This window comes from Mustelus asterias, chromosome 20 (genome assembly GCF_964213995.1).
Source record: "Mustelus asterias chromosome 20, sMusAst1.hap1.1, whole genome shotgun sequence".
Taxonomy (NCBI): domain Eukaryota; kingdom Metazoa; phylum Chordata; class Chondrichthyes; order Carcharhiniformes; family Triakidae; genus Mustelus; species Mustelus asterias.
Window position 1 is genome coordinate 1,998,989 of NC_135820.1, and position 17,623 is coordinate 2,016,611.

The following is a 17,623-nucleotide window of genomic DNA, read 5'->3' on the forward strand; positions in this document are numbered from 1 at the left end:
GGTGAGTGATTGGGGCATGGGGAGAAGATTGGGATTCAGGGATATGGGGAAAAGGTGGGATTGAGGAATACGGGGACAGGTGGGATTGAGGGATATGGGGACAGGTGGGATTGAGGGATATGGGGAGAAGGTGGGATTGAGGGATACGGGGACAGGTGGGATTGAGGGATATGGGGAGAAGGTGGGATTGAGGGATACGGGGACAGGTGGGATACGGGGACAGGTGGGATTGAGGGATATGGGGACAGGTGGGATTGAGGGATATGGGGAGAAGGTGGGATTGAGGGATACGGGGAGAAGGTGGGATTGAGGGATACGGGGACAGGTGGGATTGAGAGATACGGGGACAGGTGGGATTGAGGGATACGGGGACAGGTGGGATTGAGAGATACGGGGACAGGTGGGATTGAGGGATACGGGGACAGGTGGGATTGAGGGATACGGGGACAGGTGGGATTGAGGGATATGGGGACAGGTGGGATTGAGGGATATGGGGACAGGTGGGATTGAGGGATACGGGGACAGGTGGGATTGAGGGATACGGGGACAGGTGGGATTGAGGGATACGGGGACAGGTGGGATTGAGGGATATGGGGAGAGGGTGAGATTGAGAGGTATCATAGGATAAAATCATAGAATCCCCAGAGAGTAGAAAGAGGCCATTTGGCCCATCAAGCCTGCATTAACTCTTCATCAGAGCTTCTTACCCAGGCACCTAATGACCCCATTAATCCCCCCGAATCTACGCATCTAAGGAGCAAGTTAGCATGGCCAATCCACCTCACCTGCATATTTATCGGACTGTGGGAGGAAACCCACGCAGACACGAGGAGAATGTGCAAACTCCACACAGACAGTGACCCAAGCCGGGAATCGAACCTGGATCTCTGGTGCTGTGAGGCTGCAGTGCTAACCAACGTGCCATCAGATATGGGGGAGAAGGTGGGTAGTTGGGATTGAGAGATATGGGGGAAAAGGAGTGTAGATTGGCCTGATCTACAAGAAAAGCTTGACATTCATGACCAACTGGGTGTAGCTGTAGACTTTGCAGATGTTTACACTTTGCGTAATGTCTATTTGTTGATGCCAGTGGATTTTATTTGATAATAACTCCTCCTGAATTTTACTACAAGCACAGTTCCCAACAGAAATCCAGACCCTCAAAATTTGCCAGCTTCTGACAGAAAAGAGGTGATGGCGGATCTGGTGATTTTATGTAATGGCAGTCAATCTCTCAATCGGGCTCACAGCCTATCGGGGAATCCAAGGCTTATCATCGCAGTGTGCAGAGAAGCCACTGTAAATTGTACGAACATTAGCAAATAGCAACACTACGAAAAACACAACTAAACTTGCTGGAGGTGTGGATGAAATATGCCATGGATGAATAAAGGTGCTAAAAGCAGCCAGCGAGAAATTGAAAACCGATGAAGGATCACACTTTCAGAATGTTTCGGCTTTTAATTAAAACCTTACCCTTGCTTCGTTCCACCAGTTTTAGTTTTAGTTTATTTATTTTTTGCATTCTGCACGGATATTTATAAAGGTGGGGGGGGAATTAAAATTCAGGAGGAGTTATTATCAAATAAAATCCACTGGCATCAACAAATAGACATGACGCAAAGTGTAAACATCTGATTTTTTCAACATCATTCTTCAAGTTTATGAAATTTACACAAATGGCAGGAGAGTTCCCACTTACCATTTCAAATGCTTGGCTGTCCATTGATGTGGATTGCTGATATTATTCCTCCTCTTTCAAATAACTGTAGTTCTCTTTCAGATAATCTATACCTCAGTGCGGGAGCAGGAAACAGAACAGAACTCATTCAGTCGCTCAGTTTCACAGAATGTGATGAATGACTTGTCTGAGAATGAAATGGTTGTGGTTGGAGAAAGATCTTGCTTTGATTTGATTTGAGGTGCCGTCCTCTCTCGCTCTCTCTCTTGTTATGACCCAGGTCAGAAACGCCAAGGTATTTTGTGAAGTTAGCCTAGACATAGTTTTACATTTGATTTTGGCATTAGAGTGAGCGCCAGGTATGATTCAAGTGACCTACTAGGGAGCTTTTACCAAAGAAAAGTTTATTTAAGAACACAGTTAGAATATAACAAGACGAATTAGCATAACTTTTACCAATTGCGAGACTTAAGCATGACACAGTGTAACTCCTAATAGCTAGCTATCTCTGTTGTTCCAACGGAAAGCAATATCCCACAGAACACACCCTTCTTCAGAATTACTCAGCACAAAAACAAGTATGCCCTCGTGCCGCCGGACTTTCAGTCTTTTAACACCTATACACAAAAATCCAGCAACAGACTTCAGAGAATGGTGTATCCTTAAGGCAGCAAATCAGATAAGTAAACCTGATCTGTCGAACAAAGAACAAAGAACAGTACAGCCCAGGAACAGGCCTTTTGGCCCACCAAGTCTGTGCCGACACCGATGCCTCTCTAATCTAATATTTTCTTGCCTCTACGTGGTCCATATCCCTCGATTCCCTCCCTATTCATGTATCTATCCAGATGCCTGTTGAACACTGTTACAGAATCTGCTTCCACCACCTCCTCCAGTAGCGCATTCCAGGCATTCGCCACCCTCTGTGTGGAAAACTTGCCCCTTTACATCTCTTTTAAACTGTCCCCCTCTCCAGCAGCTTCCAGTCTTCAGACTGCAGAGACAGGAAAGGATATCCCTCTCTCTCTCTGCAGTTTCCAAGACAGTAACACAAAGCAAAACAGACTGTGTTCTGTCTCAAATCCAAACATCATCGGAAAAAAACCTGTTTTTCTGGAAAGGCAGAGCGGTCTGGAGTCACGTGACCTGAGGTGTCAATTATCCCAATCAATCTCTATTCAGCAATTCCCAAAAGGGCGATTAAAACCACAGAACCCTGAATTAGTTCAGATTAAAATCAGCAAGATGTCCATTATATTGCTTCAGTAACAATTAGAGGACACCGGTTACAGACAACACGGTGCCGACAAAATCCTGCTGAGACACACGCGCAAAATACATTTCTTAAAGGACACAATAGTGTCACAGTCTCGATATGTACTTCCCAGTCACCTTTCACCACCAGCTCAGAACATCCCTGGACAAGATTTGCAGGCTGCACAGAGTCCTTGTGGTCGACGTTATGATCCTGTTGTGGCCATTTGGGGTACAGCAAGCTGACGCAAGCTGCAAGCATAAAAAAATAACTGGACAGTCCTGTCCACCACAATGTTGTTCCTGAGGTATGTTTCAGACCAGGCTGGGTCGCAATAGTGAGCTTTGATGCCCACTTGAGCAGAGAAATGAGACCTCCCCCACCCCCTCCCCATCCCCTCCCCACCAGTCTCAGAGTTACAGAGATAGGGAGGGTTGTCGGGGCTGGAGGAGGTTGCAGAGATAGGGAGAGTTGTAGGGGCTGGGGGAGGTTACAGAGATTGGGAGGGGGGTGTAGGGGCTGGGGGAGGTTACAGAGATGGGGAGGGGGGTGTAGGGGCTGGGGGAGGTTACAGAGATAGGGGGGGGGGTGTAGGGGCTGGAGGAGGTTACAGAGATAGGGAGGGTTGTAGGGGCTGGAGGATGTTACAGAGATATGGAGGGTTGTAGGGGCTGGAGGAGGTTACAGAGATAGGGAGGGTTGTAGGGGCTGGAGGAGGTTACAGAGATAGGGAGGGTTGTAGGGGCTGGAGGAGGTTACAGAGATAGGGGGTGGTGTAGGGGCTGGAGGAGGTTACAGAGATAGGGGGTGGTGTAGGGGCTGGAGGAGGTTACAGAGATAGGGAGGGTTGTAGGGGCTGGAGGATGTTACAGAGATATGGAGGGTTGTAGGGGCTGGAGGAGGTTACAGAGATAGGGAGGGGGTGTAATGGCTGGAGGAGAACACAGAGATAGGGAAAGTTGTTGAGGCTGGAGGAGGTTACAGAGATAGGGAGGGTTGTAGGGGCTGGAGGAGGTTACAGAGATAGGGGGTGGTGTAGGGGCTGGAGGAGGTTACAGAGATAGGGGGTGGTGTAGGGGCTGGAGGAGGTTACAGAGATAGGGAGGGTTGTAGGGGCTGGAGGATGTTACAGAGATATGGAGGGTTGTAGGGGCTGGAGGAGGTTACAGAGATAGGGAGGGTTGTAGGGGCTGGGGGAGGTTACAGAGATAGGGAGGGGGTGTAATGGCTGGAGGAGAACACAGAGATAGGGAAAGTTGTTGAGGCTGGAGGAGGTTACAGAGATAGGGAGGGTTGTAGGGGCTGGAGGAGGTTACAGAGATAGGGGGTGGTGTAGGGGCTGGAGGAGGTTACAGAGATAGGGAGGGTTGTAGGGGCTGGAGGATGTTACAGAGATATGGAGGGTTGTAGGGGCTGGAGGAGGTTACAGAGATAGGGGGTGGTGTAGGGGCTGGAGGAGGTTACAGAGATAGGGAGGGGCGTAAGGGCTGGAGGAGGTTACAGAGATAGGGATGGGTTTAGGGGCTGGAGGAGGTTCCAGAGATAGGGAGGGGTGGAGGAGCTGGAGGAGGTTACAGAGATCGGGAGGGTTGTAGGGGCTGGAGGATGTTACAGAGATATGGAGGGTTGTAGGGGCTGGAGGAGGTTACAGAGATAGGGAGAGGTGTAGGGGCTGGAAGAGGTTACAGAGATAGGGAGGGTCGTAGGGGCTGGAGGAGGTTACAGAGATTGGGAGGGTTGTAGGGTCTAGCAGAGGTTACAGAGATAGGGAGGGGTGTAGGGGCTGGAGGAGGTTGCAGAGATCGGGAGGGAGTGAGGCGGCTGGAGGAGGTTACAGAGATAGGGAGGGTTGTAGGGCTGGGGAGGTTACAGAGATAGGGAGGGTTGTAGGGGCTGGAGGAGGTACAGAGAGAGGGAGGGTTGTAGGGCTGTGGAGGTTACAGAGATAGGGAGGGGGTGTAGGATCTGGAGGAAGTTATGGAGATAGGGAGGGTTGTCGGGGCTGGAGGAGGTTGCAGAAATTGGGAGGGTTGTAGGGTCTGGAGGAGGTTACAGAGATAGGGAGGGGGTGTAGGGTCTGGAGGAGGTTACAGAGATAGGGAGGGGGTGTAGGGTCTGGAGGAGGTTACAGAGCTGTGACCCACAGCTAAACAGCCTCAACAATTCTACAACAAAGCTGATGATTTGGAAAGCCTTGTGAAAAGGAAGCAGTGCATTTCCTGGGATCAATCAGCAGGTGAAGGAGCAGGATAAGTGTGACCAAATCAAACAGCAGATGACCAGAGCAAACACATTCCTGTCGGGCAGCCTGGACAGGAGGCCACAGACACTGTGTCGATGCTGTAGAGCCTAACAGCTGATTGACTATTAATTCTGACCAGCAAACCTCACAGAGGCTGAACCCAATCCCAATAGCATAAAAAAACCATGTAAAAATGTGAGATACTTGAAGAATACTGTAATGGGGAAGCTAGGCCTGTAATCGGGAAACTGGGCCTGTAATAGGGAAACTGCGCCTGTAATTGGAAACTGGGTCTGTAATGAGAAACTGGGTCTGCAATGGGAAATTGGGCCTGTATTTGGGAAACTGGTTCTGTATTGGGGAAACTGGGCCTGTAATGGGGAATCTAACCAACGTCCCCCACACATTTTGAGATGACACATTAAAGTTTATTCAATAGTTTCACAAGTCAGCTTACCTTAACACTGCAATGAAGTTACTGTGAAAATCCCCTAGTCGTCACACCCCGACGCCTCTCTGGGTACACTGAGGGAGAATTTAGCACGGCCAATCCACCTGAGCAGCACGTCTTTCAGACTGAGGGAGGAAACCAGAAGAAACTCACGCAGACACGGGGAGAACGTGCAGACTTCACACAGACAGTGACCCGAGCCGGGAATCGAACTCGGGCCCCTGGCGCTGTGAGGCAGCAGTGCTAACCACTGTGCCACCGTGCCATCCTTGTCAAGCCAAGCCAAAGACATTAGTATCGATGTACGAAATCCCCACGATACACCTTGCTCCAGCTCGATGGGCAGCTTTTTCACCTCATTTTGACAACACGCTCGATCGCGCTTTGATTATTTCGCCCTCTCTCTGGGATTGAAATCGGAACTGGAGGAACAGCTTCAGAATCCTGTTTCACAATGACATGAAGTCCCAGCCCCAAAGCCTGTCCACCATCCACAAGGCACAAGTCAGGAGTGTGATGGAATACTCCCCACTTGCCTGGATGAGTGCAGTTCCAACAACACTCAAGAAGCTCGACAAAGCAGCCCCGCTTGATTGGCACCACATCTACAAACACTCACTCCCTCCACCACCGACGCTCAGTAGCAGCAGTGTGTACTGTCTACAAGATGCACTGCAGCAACTCACCAAAGATAGGATGCAGAGCTGGGCTGAAAAATGGCAAATGGAGTTTAACCCTGACAAATGCGAGGTGATTCATTTTGGTAGGACAAATTTAAATGTGGATTACAGGGTCAAAGGTAGGGTTCTGAAGAATGTGGAGGAACAGAGAGATCTTGGGGTTCATATCCATAGATCTCTGAAGGTTGCCACTCAAGTGGATAGAGCTGTGAAGAAGGCCTATAGTGTGTTAGCGTTCATTAACAGGGGGTTTGAGTTTAAGAGCCGTGGGGTTATGCTGCAACTGTACAGGACCTTGGTGAGACCACATTTGGAATATTGTATGCAGTTCTGGTCACCTCACTACAAGAAGGATGTGGAGACACTGGAAAGAGTGCAGAGGAGATTTACCGGGATGCTGCCTGGTTTGGAGGGTAGGTCTTATGAGGAAAGGTTGAGGGAACTTGGGCTTTTCTCTTTGGAGCGGAGGAGGTTGAGAGGTGACTTGATAGAGGTTTATAAGATGATGAGGGGGATAGATAGAGTGAACGTTCAAAGACTATTTCCTCGGGTGAATGGAGTGGTAACTACGGGGCATAACTATAGGGTTCATGGTGGGAGATATAGGAAGGATATCAGAGGTAGGTTCTTTACTCAGAGAGTAGTTGGGGTGTGGAATGGACTGCCTGCAGTGATAGTGGAGTCAGAAACTTTAAGAACATTTAAGAAGCTATCGGATAGGTACATGGAGTACTTTGGGATGATAGGGAGGAAATAGCTTGATCTGGGTTTCAGACAAAGCTCGGCACAACAACGTGGGCCGAAGGGCCTGTTCTGTGCTGTACTGTTCTATGTTCTATGTGGCTCTGGTAGTTTTATGTGTCTCCTGCTGATTTGATCTCCAATCTGACACGTAAATCATTGTGAGACTGTTAATCTCAGTCAGGGAGACAGTGAAACCTCAGTTTCTGAACGATCTTTGGGTTAATGATGGAAGATAAGACCTCACTGATCTGATGGATGATTTCCACTTCAATCACCGAGTCAGGCTCTGTCTCTACTTTCACTCAGATAGCAGCTTAGAATAGCACAGCACAGAAAAAGATCATTCGGCCCATCACTCCTGCACTAGCTCTTTGAAAGAGATATTCAATTATTCCCCACTCTCTCTCTCCCGCACGCCACCCACCGCCCCCCCACCCACCTCCCCACATCTTCCCAAATTTTCTGCCTTCCAGTATTTCTCCAATTGCCCTTTTTAAGAGCAGTACTTTGGCACAGTGTTTAGCGCTGCTGCCTCACAGCACCAGGGACCCGGGTTCAATTCCCGGCTTGGGTCACTGTCTGTGCGGAGTCTGCACATTCTCCCCGTGTCTGCGTGGGTTTCCTCCAGGTGCTCCGGTCTCCACCCACAGTCCAAAAGACGCTCTGGTTAGGTGCATTGGCCGTGCTAAATTCTCCCTCAATGTACCCGAACAGGTGCTGGAGTGTGGCGACTCGGGGATTTTCACAGTAACTTCATCGCAGTGTTAATGTAAGCCTGCTTGTGATACTAATAAATAAATTTTAAACTAAAGAAAGTTCCTGTTGAATCTGCTTCCACCGCCCTGTCAGGCAGCGCCTTCCAGATCACAACAACTCGCTGTGTGTCAAAAATAAAATTCTCCTCAACTCCCCCCGCCTCTGGTTCTTTTCCCGATTCTCTTCAATCTGTGTCCCCTCTGGTTACCGAGCCTCCTGTCACTGGAAACACTTTCTCCTCATTCACTCCATCCAAACCCCGCGCCCCCCTCGTGATTCTGAACGCCTCGATTCAATCTCCCCCTTAACCTCCTCTGCTCCGAGGAGAACGATCCCAGCTTCTGGGATCAGTGCAGGGGCCACTATATATTCATGATGAGGGAAGCGAATGGACTCTTGCCGAGTTTGTGGATGACATTAAAATAGGTGGGAAGGCAAGTGGTGAGGATGACACACTGGGCGGGATTTTCAAGCTGTACCAGCCCCAAGACCGGAAAATCCTGTCCGAGGTCAGCGGAACTTTGCATGGTCCGCACCCCCCTTCCCCGCCCGCTACGACTCCCGTGGCGGGCGGAATGGGAAAAGAGTCTACAGAGGGATACAGACAGTGAGTGGAGAAAATCTTGGCAGATGGATTATAATGCAGGAAAATGTGAAGTTGTGCACATTGGTAGGAAGAACGAAAGAGCTGAATATTATTTAAATGGAGAAGGTACAGTGGCACAGTGGTTAGCACTGCTGCCTCACAGCGCCAGGGACCCGGGTTCAATTCCCGGCTTGGGTCACTGTCTGTGCGGCGTTTGCACGTTCTCCCCGTGTCTGCGTGGGTTTCCTCCGGGTGCTCTGGTTTCCTCCAAAGACATGTGGGTTTGGTGGATTGGCCACGCTAAATATCCCCTTTGTGTCAGGGGGACCAGCTGGGGTAAATTCATGGGGTTACAGGGTTAGGGCCTGGGTAGGATTGTGGTCAGCGCAGACTTGATGGGCCGAATGGCCTCCTTCTGCGCTGTAGGGATTCTATGATTCTATGAGGAAAGACTGCAGAAAGCTGTAGCATAGAGGGATCTGGAAGTCTTTGTGCATAAATCAACCAAAATCTAGCATGCAAGTTCAGCAGTGAAGAAGGGAAAGGGTTAATGTATTTTGTACCTAAGGGGTTGAACTTTGTACTTAGAATGTATTACAAGCATAACCCTGCATTGTGGCCAGTCTTCTTAGGTTTTGCTTTCCCTCAGGTTTACACTGTTTTTGACATGAATAAAGTTATTCTTGTTTGTACTGCTTCTGATATTAATACCAGTTAACTTTTATTTTTATAACAATAGATAGTCAATGTAAATGTGAATGTGTTTGTGAAGTCTTACCTTTCCTACAGGTTTGTGTGTGGTTTGCGGAAGTTAGGCGATTCCATGCTGTGGATCGCGATATCAGCTGTTTGAAGAGGAACTGCCGCTGGGGCAGCTGGACGAGCATCGAAACTTCAAAGGGGAACTGCGGGAAGAACAGGAAACAGAAGGCCTGCGCTTCATGTGCTGAGGATGCCAGATACACTGGTTTATGGTCAAGAAGCTATCAATGTATTTTTTGTAGTTGATCTGGAAACTTGCTTTGTGACCAGCAGTTGTAAATTGTATTTCTGAGTCGTGACTGGTCTGGGGTTTGATTCATGACCAGATCAGTGTTTGTGTCCTGACTGGTGCGGGGAGCCATGCTGTATATATATCCCCACTTTTCTGTGTTGAGAGAGAACTTTGGCTTCCGCTTTCAAGGGGTCAGGTTCTCCCGCAAACTTGTGAGAATAAAGCCTTACTGTATTTTGACTCAGACTAGCCTCAGAGGTATTTTTACCGAATTCAAACAGTTACGAGGGAAGATGAATGGAATGTTGGCCTTTGTTTCAAAGGGAATGGAATATAAAAATAGGGAAGTCTTGCAAAAACTGTACAAGGCACTGGTTAGATCACACCTGCAATATCGTGAACTGTTGTGGTCCCCTTATTTAGGAGAAGATATACCGGCATTGGAGGCAGTCCAGAGAAGATCCACTAGGTTGATCCCAGCTGTAGAGGGATTTTCTGATGAGAAGTTCAGTGGTTAGCACTGCTGCCTCACAGCGCCAGGGATCCAGGTTCGATTCCCGGCTTGGGTCACTGTCTGTGTGGAGTCTGCACGTTCTCCCCGTGTCTACGTGGGTTTCCTCTGGGTGCTCTGGTTTCCTCCCACATTCCAAAGATGTGTGGGTTAGGTGCATTGGCCAAGCTAAATTGCCCCTTAGTGTCAGGGGGACTAGCAGGGTAAGTACATGGGTTTACGGGGATAGGGCCTGGGTGGGATTGTGGTTGGTGCAGACTCAATGGGCTGAATGGCCTCCTTCTGCACTGTAGTGTTTCTATGATCCTATCTATGATCATAGATCCGATGATCATAGATCAGGCCAAAGATGTGCGGGTTAGGTTGATTGGCTATGCTAAAAAAAATTGCCCCTTAGTGTCCTGGGATGTGTAGGTTAGAGGGATTAGCGGGTAAAATGTGTAGGGATATGGGGGTAGAGCCTGGGTGGGATTGTGGTCGGTACAGACTCGATGGGCTGAAGGGCCTCTTTCTGTACTGTAGGGTTTCTATGATTTCTATGATTCTATGAGAGGTTGGGTCCTGTACTTGTTGGAGTTTAGAAGAATGAGAGGCGATCTTACTGAGACATATCGGATTCTCAGGGGGTTTGACAGGGTCGATGCTGAGAGGTTGTTTCCCCGTGTGGGAGTGTCAGGAACCAGAGGGAATAATCTCAGAGTAAGGGGGCCCATTGAAGATAGAGATGAGGAGGAATTTCTTCTCTCAGAGGGGAGTGAATCTGTGGAATTCTTTACCGCAGGGGGCCTTAGAGGCTGGGTCATTAATGTTCAAGGCTGAGATAGACAGATATTTAATCAGTAAGGGAATCGAGGGAATGAGGTGGGAAAGTGGAGTTGAGGATTATCACATCAGATCAGTCATTGAATGGTGAAGTAGACTCGATGGGCCGAATGGCTAACTTCTGCTCCAGCGTCTTCCAGTCTTCCCCCAGTCTCGCCACATGAACTGAAATCCCTCACCCCTGGGAAACATTCCGATAAATCTCCCCCGCACGCTCTCCAAGGCCTCAACATCCTTCCTGAAGTGAACATGTCGAAGATGGCCCCAGAAAAGAGGCGACTGTGGATTATTTTTGGCCGTTCTACAGGCCCCTCCTGCTGCCAGTCATCCTCCAGGTGGCTCCTGCCTGTGTGCTGAGTGGGCTGTTTGACTGCGACGTGCATCGCGGGCATTCTGAGCTCTTTTTTATCCCCGGGGAGGATGGAAGGGGGGAGAGTGTGGGGGTGTAGGATTTACAACTGGTAGGACGAAGACTGGCTGGTACAAAAGACCCCAAGGGGACAGGGAGGGAGTGAGGCAGAGGTGGAGGAATTTGACCCTGATGTGAGAATTCCAGAACAGAGAGACGAGGGAATCAGCGAGCGTGAGTGAATGAGACTCTGTGCAAGTTGGGGTTTGAGACGGAGTAATTCTGGATGAGCTGACGGAATCTGGAATCTGAAATGCTTTCGAATAAATACATCATTTGCCATAAGCTGCCAATATTTTACAGGTGATAATCATAATAAACTCTTCGGCTGGGATATCGCTGTAATCTATTTGATTTGGTTTTATTTATTAATGTCACATTGTTGTCCAAACGTGTGTGTTTTAATCTCTGCAGCGAATAAAGACACAAAGTCAACTTTAAACACTTCAACACAATTTCCTTTATTCTGCAGCTATTTAAACAACAGTAAATACTTCCAATGCATGAACCAAATACTCACGATCTGTTACTTTACTTAACTTAAGGTTGATTTGCACTTGTAATTAAAACCTGGCCAGGATTCTATTGTCACATGGAATCAGTTCTCTGTTCTCTTCTCCTTCCAGATGTTGTCTGTCTTTGTGAGTTTGATCTCCAGGTTCTCCACCTACCTTCTGAACAAGCTCTTTGTGTTAGCAGAGTTAAAACTCCAAAAGTTCTTTGGTAATCAGCCAATGAATTGATCAGAAACCCCAATTGCATCGTTCGATTAGGCCAATCAAATCCAACCATAGTATCATTGGTCACTTCAGGCCTCATCATCTCGAGAAGTGCATCTTATTCACATTCCAATGCCCAGGTAAGGAACACTGGATCCCACAAGTCTGTTCACAACTCATTCGTGCCAAGGACAAGTTGTTAAATCTGACACCTTGTGTCCTCTGAGAAATTCCAGGCCACTGGCCACAAAAATCCCAGCATAGTGAAAAAACAACTTGAACCAAAAATCAGGTTTGCTTGATTAAAGATCTTTCAGGGTATTAAAAGTTAAATCTCCATTCAGCCACAACACGTATTGGGATAAAGTGAAAAGTATTGTTTCTTGTCCGCTATACAGACAAAGCATACCGTTGATAGAGAAGGAAAGGAGAGAGCGCAGAATGTAGTGTTACAGTCATAGCTAGGGTGCAGAGATAGATCAACTTAGTGCGAGGTTGGTTCATTCAAAAGTCTGACAGCAGCAGGGAAGAAGCTGCACTTGAGTCGGTTGGTACATGATCTCAGACTTTTGTATCTTTTTCCCGACGGAAGAAGGTGGAAGAGAGAATGCGTGGGGTCCTAAATTATGCTGGTTGCTTTTCTGAGTCAGCAGGAAGTGTAGACAGAGTCAATGGATGGGAGGCTGGTTTGCGTGATGGATTGGGCTTCATTCACGACCTTTTGTAGTTTCTTGCGGTCTTGAGGGCTTTCTGTGGTGCATCTGTAAAAATTGGTGAGAGTCATCGAATCATAGAATCACTACAGTACAGAAGGAGACCATTCGGCCCATCGAGTCTGTACCGATTACAATCCCACCCAGGCCCTATACCCGTAACCCTCACTCACCCTGCGAATCCGCCTGACACCAGGGTTAATTTAGCATGGTCAATCAACCGAGCCCGCACATCTTTGAACATGCCGAATTTTCTCAGCCTCCTGAGAAAATAGAGGCGTTGGTGGGCTTTCTTAACTATAGTGTCTATGTTTCCAGTGACAGGAGGCTCGGTAACCAGAGGGGACGCATATTAAACAGAATCGGGAAAAGAACCAGAGGGGCGGGGGGGAGGGGGGTGGCGGGAGCTGGAGATGAGGAGAATTTTATTTTTTTTACACACAGTGAGTTGTTGTGATCTGGAAGGCGCTGCCTGAAAGGGCGGTGGAAGCAGATGCCGATATGTCCGGCGCTTTGCGTACCCAGCATCCTCTCCTCCCACTGTCGGGGGTCACCATCGGCAAGACGGGAAATTCTGATCCGCGAATAGGTCCAGAACTTTTTGGCCGACGTGCCTGCTGATAAAACGCAGTTTCCCAAGTCTTTCATTCACTTACTCCTGACTCCCTGCAAAGCCTGTCCACCATCTACAGGACACAAGTTATGAGTGTGATGGAATACTCCCCACTTGCCTGGATGGGTGCGGCTCCAACAACACTCAAGAAGCGTGACACCTTCCAGAACAAAGCAGCCCCGCTTGATCGACACGCTAACCACAAACATTCACTCCCTCCACACCCAACACACAGTGACAGCCGTGTGTACCATCTACAAGATGCACTGCAGCAACTCACCAAGGCTCCTTCGGCAGCACCTTCCAAACCCACGACCGTTACCATCTAGAAGGACAAGGGCAGCAGATACCTGGGAACACCCCCACCTGGAGGCTCCCCTCCGAGTCACTCACCATCCCGTGATCACAACTCCGAAGAGCTGGCAGGGACGTGATGGGATGAATGGCCATCTGTGCTGTTAGATTCGATAACCATTGGTATATCTTGGGATTAGGAGAAATAATAATCTAATTAGCAAATCTAAGAGGCAAGATGGATACCACATGAACGGAGTGGGAATGGAGGTATACAAAAGAATGGTCTAGTTTGGACCAGGGAGCGGCGTGGGCTAGGAGGGCCGAAGGGCCTGTTCCTGTGCTGTATTGTTCTTTGTTCTTTGGATAAATAAGAATAGATATATGAAGTATCGTGACCTTTAAGTGTGGAGAGGAAGTGTTTCACACCTGCTCTTGGTACCTGAGAGAGTATGAAGGGGACAGGAACTTTCAGTGTGGCGAACATGCATAGCCATCTCACAGGTACTGCAGCTCAGATGCATATCTCGTGGAGACTGCTAGCTATCTCTGCTTTCATCTCGAGGCGTGCAACAGAACAGGAACAACACGGTGCAGGCTGTTTGTTGTGGGCGAGGATTTGCAGAATGTAGTCGAGGGGTTGCCACAGATGATGGTGCTGCCTGCCCTGGTCGACAAGCACTGCCAGCGCATTCCCCCAACACGCGGTTACAGGACAACTGTAGCAGGCACAGCGCATTCGGTATAGGACCCCAGGCAGTGTATCAGTACTTGCGAGGGCGGGGGGGCCGGGGGAGGGGGTGCAGTGGGTCGGGGGGGGTTCCCGGGGCAGGTGTTAATATTTACAGAGATCCCCAGGGAGTGTGTCAGTATTTACAGGGGGTCCCAGGGTGTGTGTCAGTATTTACAGGGGGTCCCGGGGTGTGTGTCAGTATTTACAGGGGGGTCTCCGGCGAGTGTGTCAGTATTTACAGGGGGGTCTCCGGCGAGTGTGTCAGTATTTACAGGGGGTCCCGGGGTGTGTGTCAGTATTTACAGGGGGGTCTCCGGCGAGTGTGTCAGTATTTACAGGGGGGTCTCCGGCGAGTGTGTCAGTATTTACAGGGGACCCCGGGGAGTGTGTCAGTATTTACAGGGGGTCCCGGGGAGTGTGTCAGTATTTACAGGGGGGTCTCCGGCGAGTGTGTCAGTATTTACAGGGGGTCCCCGGGGAGTGTGTCAGTATTTACAGGGGGTCCCGGGGAGTGTGTCAGTATTTACAGGGGGTCCCGGGGAGTGTGTCAGTATTTACAGGGGGTCCCCGGGGAGTGTGTCAGTATTTACAGGGGGTCTCCGGGGAGTGTGTCAGTATTTACAGGGGGTCCCCGGGGAGTGTGTCAGTATTTACAGGGGGTCCCGGGGAGTGTGTCAGTATTTACAGGGGGGTCCCGGGGAGTGTGTCAGTATTTACAGGGGGGTCTCCGGCGAGTGTGTCAGTATTTACAGGGGGTCCCCGGGGAGTGTGTCAGTATTTACAGGGGGTCCCCGGGGAGTGTGTCAGTGTTTACAGGGGGTCCCTGGGGAGTGTGTCAGTATTTACAGGGGGTCTCCGGGGAGTGTGTCAGTATTTACAGGGGGTCCCCGGGGAGTGTGTCAGTATTTACAGGGGGTCTCCGGGGAGTGTGTCAGTATTTACAGGGGGTCCCCGGGGAGTGTGTCAGTATTTACAGGGGGTCTCCGGGGAGTGTGTCAGTATTTACAGGGGGTCCCCGGGGAGTGTGTCAGTATTTACAGGGGGTCTCCGGGGAGTGTGTCAGTATTTACAGGGGGGTCCCCGGGGAGTGTGTCAGTATTTACAGGGGGTCTCCGGGGAGTGTGTCAGTATTTACAGGGGGTCCCCGGGGAGTGTGTCAGTATTTACAGGGGGTCTCCGGGGAGTGTGTCAGTATTTACAGGGGGGTCCCGGGGAGTGTGTCAGTATTTACAGGGGGTCTCCGGGGAGTGTGTCAGTATTTACAGGGGGTCCCCGGGGAGTGTGTCAGTATTTACAGGGGGTCTCCGGGGAGTGTGTCAGTATTTACAGGGGGGTCCCGGGGAGTGTGTCAGTATTTACAGGGGGCCCCGGGGGAGTGTGTCAGTATTTACAGGGGGTCTCCGGGGAGTGTGTCAGTATTTACAGGGGGTCCCCGGGGAGTGTGTCAGTATTTACAGGGGGTCTCCGGGGAGTGTGTCAGTATTTACAGGGGGTCCCCGGGGAGTGTGTCAGTATTTACAGGGGGTCTCCGGGGAGTGTGTCAGTATTTACAGGGGGGTCCCCGGGGAGTGTGTCAGTATTTACAGGGGGTCTCCGGCGAGTGTGTCAGTATTTACAGGGGGTCCCCGGGGAGTGTGTCAGTGTTTACAGGGGGTCCCCGGGGAGTGTGTCAGTATTTACAGGGGGGTCTCCGGGGAGTGTGTCAGTATTTACAGGGGGGGTCTCCGGCGAGTGTGTCAGTATTTACAGGGGGGTCCCGGGGAGTGTGTCAGTGTTTACAGGGGGGTCTCCGGCGAGTGTGTCAGTATATACAGGGGGGTCCCGGGGAGTGTGTCAGTATTTACAGGGGGTCTCCGGGGAGTGTGTCAGTATTTACAGGGGGTCTCCGGGGAGTGTGTCAGTATTTACAGGGGGGTCCCGGGGAGTGTGTCAGTATTTACAGGGGGTCCCGGGGAGTGTGTCAGTATTTTCAGGGGGTCCCGGGGAGTGTGTCAGTATTTACAGGGGGTCCCGGGGAGTGTGTCAGTATTTACAGGGGGTCCCGGGGAGTGTGTCAGTATTTACAGGGGGTCCCGGGGAGTGTGTCAGTATTTACAGGGGGTCCCGGGGAGTGTGTCAGTATTTACAGGGGGTCCCGGGGAGTGTGTCAGTATTTACAGGGGGTCCCGGGGAGTGTGTCAGTATTTACAGGGGGTCCCGGGGAGTGTGTCAGTATTTACAGGGGGTCCCGGGGAGTGTGTCAGTATTTACAGGGGGTCCCGGGGAATGTGTCAGTATTTACAGGGGGTCTCCGGGGAGTGTGTCAGTATTTACAGGGGGGTCCCGGGGAGTGTGTCAGTATTTACAGGGGGTCCCGGGGAATGTGTCAGTATTTACAGGGGGTCCCGGGGAGTGTGGCAGTATTTACAGGGGGGTCCCGGGGAGTGTGGCAGTATTTACAGGGGGGTCCCCGAGGAGTGTGTCAGTATTTACAGGGGGTCCCGGGGAGTGTGTCAGTATTTACAGGGGGTCCCGGGGAATGTGTCAGTATTTACAGGGGGTCCCGGGGAGTGTGTCAGTATTTACAGGGGGTCCCGGGGAGTGTGGCAGTTGTTACTGGTACTTCTCCTTTTCCCGTGATATATTTCCCTTTCGTAATTCACCAACCAATCACAAAAGGATCACCATAATATGATGACTCGAATGTTGGTACCTTTTTACAATTCCTGTCTGGTATCGATGTACATTGCGTCAGTAATTTAAAAAAAATTATTCATGGGACATGGGCGTCGCTGGCTGGCCAGCATTTATTGCCCATCCCTAGTTGCCTGTGGGCAGTTCAGAATCAACCACATTGCTGTGGCTCTGGAGTCACATATAGGCCAGACCGGGTAAGGACAGCAGATTTCCTTCCCTAAAGGATATTCGTGAACCAGATGGGTTTTTCCAACAATTAGAACTTAGAACATAGAACAGTACAGCACAGAACAGGTCCTTCGGACCATGATGTTGTGCCGAGCTTTGTCTGAAACCCAGATCAAGCTATTTCCTCCCTATCATCCCAAAGTACTCCATGTGCCTATCCAACAGCTTCTTAAATGTTCCTAAAGTTTCTGACTCCACTATCGCTGCAGGCAGTCCATTCCACACCCCAACCACTCTCTGAGTAAAAAACCTACCTCTGACATCCTTCCTATATCTCCCACCATGAACCCTATAGTTATGCCCCCTAGTTACCGCTCCATTCACCCGAGGAAATAGTCTTTGAACGTTCACTCTATCTATCCCCCTCATCATCTTATAAACCTCTATCAAGTCTCCTCTCAACCTCCTCCGCTCCAAAGAGAAAAGCCCAAGTTCCCTTCATCTTTCCTCATAAGACCTACCCTCCAAACCAGGCAGCATCCTGATAAATCTCCTTTGCACTCTTTCCAGTGTCTC

General features: G+C 49.9%; 1 protein-coding gene and 1 long non-coding RNA gene across 2 annotated transcripts in view; both read right to left on the minus strand.

Annotated features, from left to right (window-relative positions):
- The window catches only part of LOC144508724 (C-X-C chemokine receptor type 3-like), a 31,508-nt gene extending 20,403 nt beyond the window's left edge, over positions 1–11,105 (minus strand). Inside the window, exons 1-3 of the mRNA XM_078237032.1 lie at positions 10,902–11,105; positions 9,183–9,300; positions 3,063–3,187 (exon numbers count right to left, since the gene is read on the minus strand). Coding sequence (XP_078093158.1) covers positions 3,063–3,187; positions 9,183–9,300; positions 10,902–11,105 — 447 coding nt within the window. The remainder of the gene's footprint in view (positions 1–3,062; positions 3,188–9,182; positions 9,301–10,901) is intronic.
- Positions 11,106–11,565: 460 nt separating this feature from the next.
- LOC144508355 (uncharacterized) overlaps positions 11,566–17,623 on the minus strand; it is a 33,821-nt gene continuing 27,763 nt past the window's right edge. The window contains exons 2-3 of the long non-coding RNA XR_013500263.1: positions 13,457–13,659; positions 11,566–12,611 (exon numbers count right to left, since the gene is read on the minus strand). This is a non-coding gene — a long non-coding RNA (uncharacterized LOC144508355). The remainder of the gene's footprint in view (positions 12,612–13,456; positions 13,660–17,623) is intronic.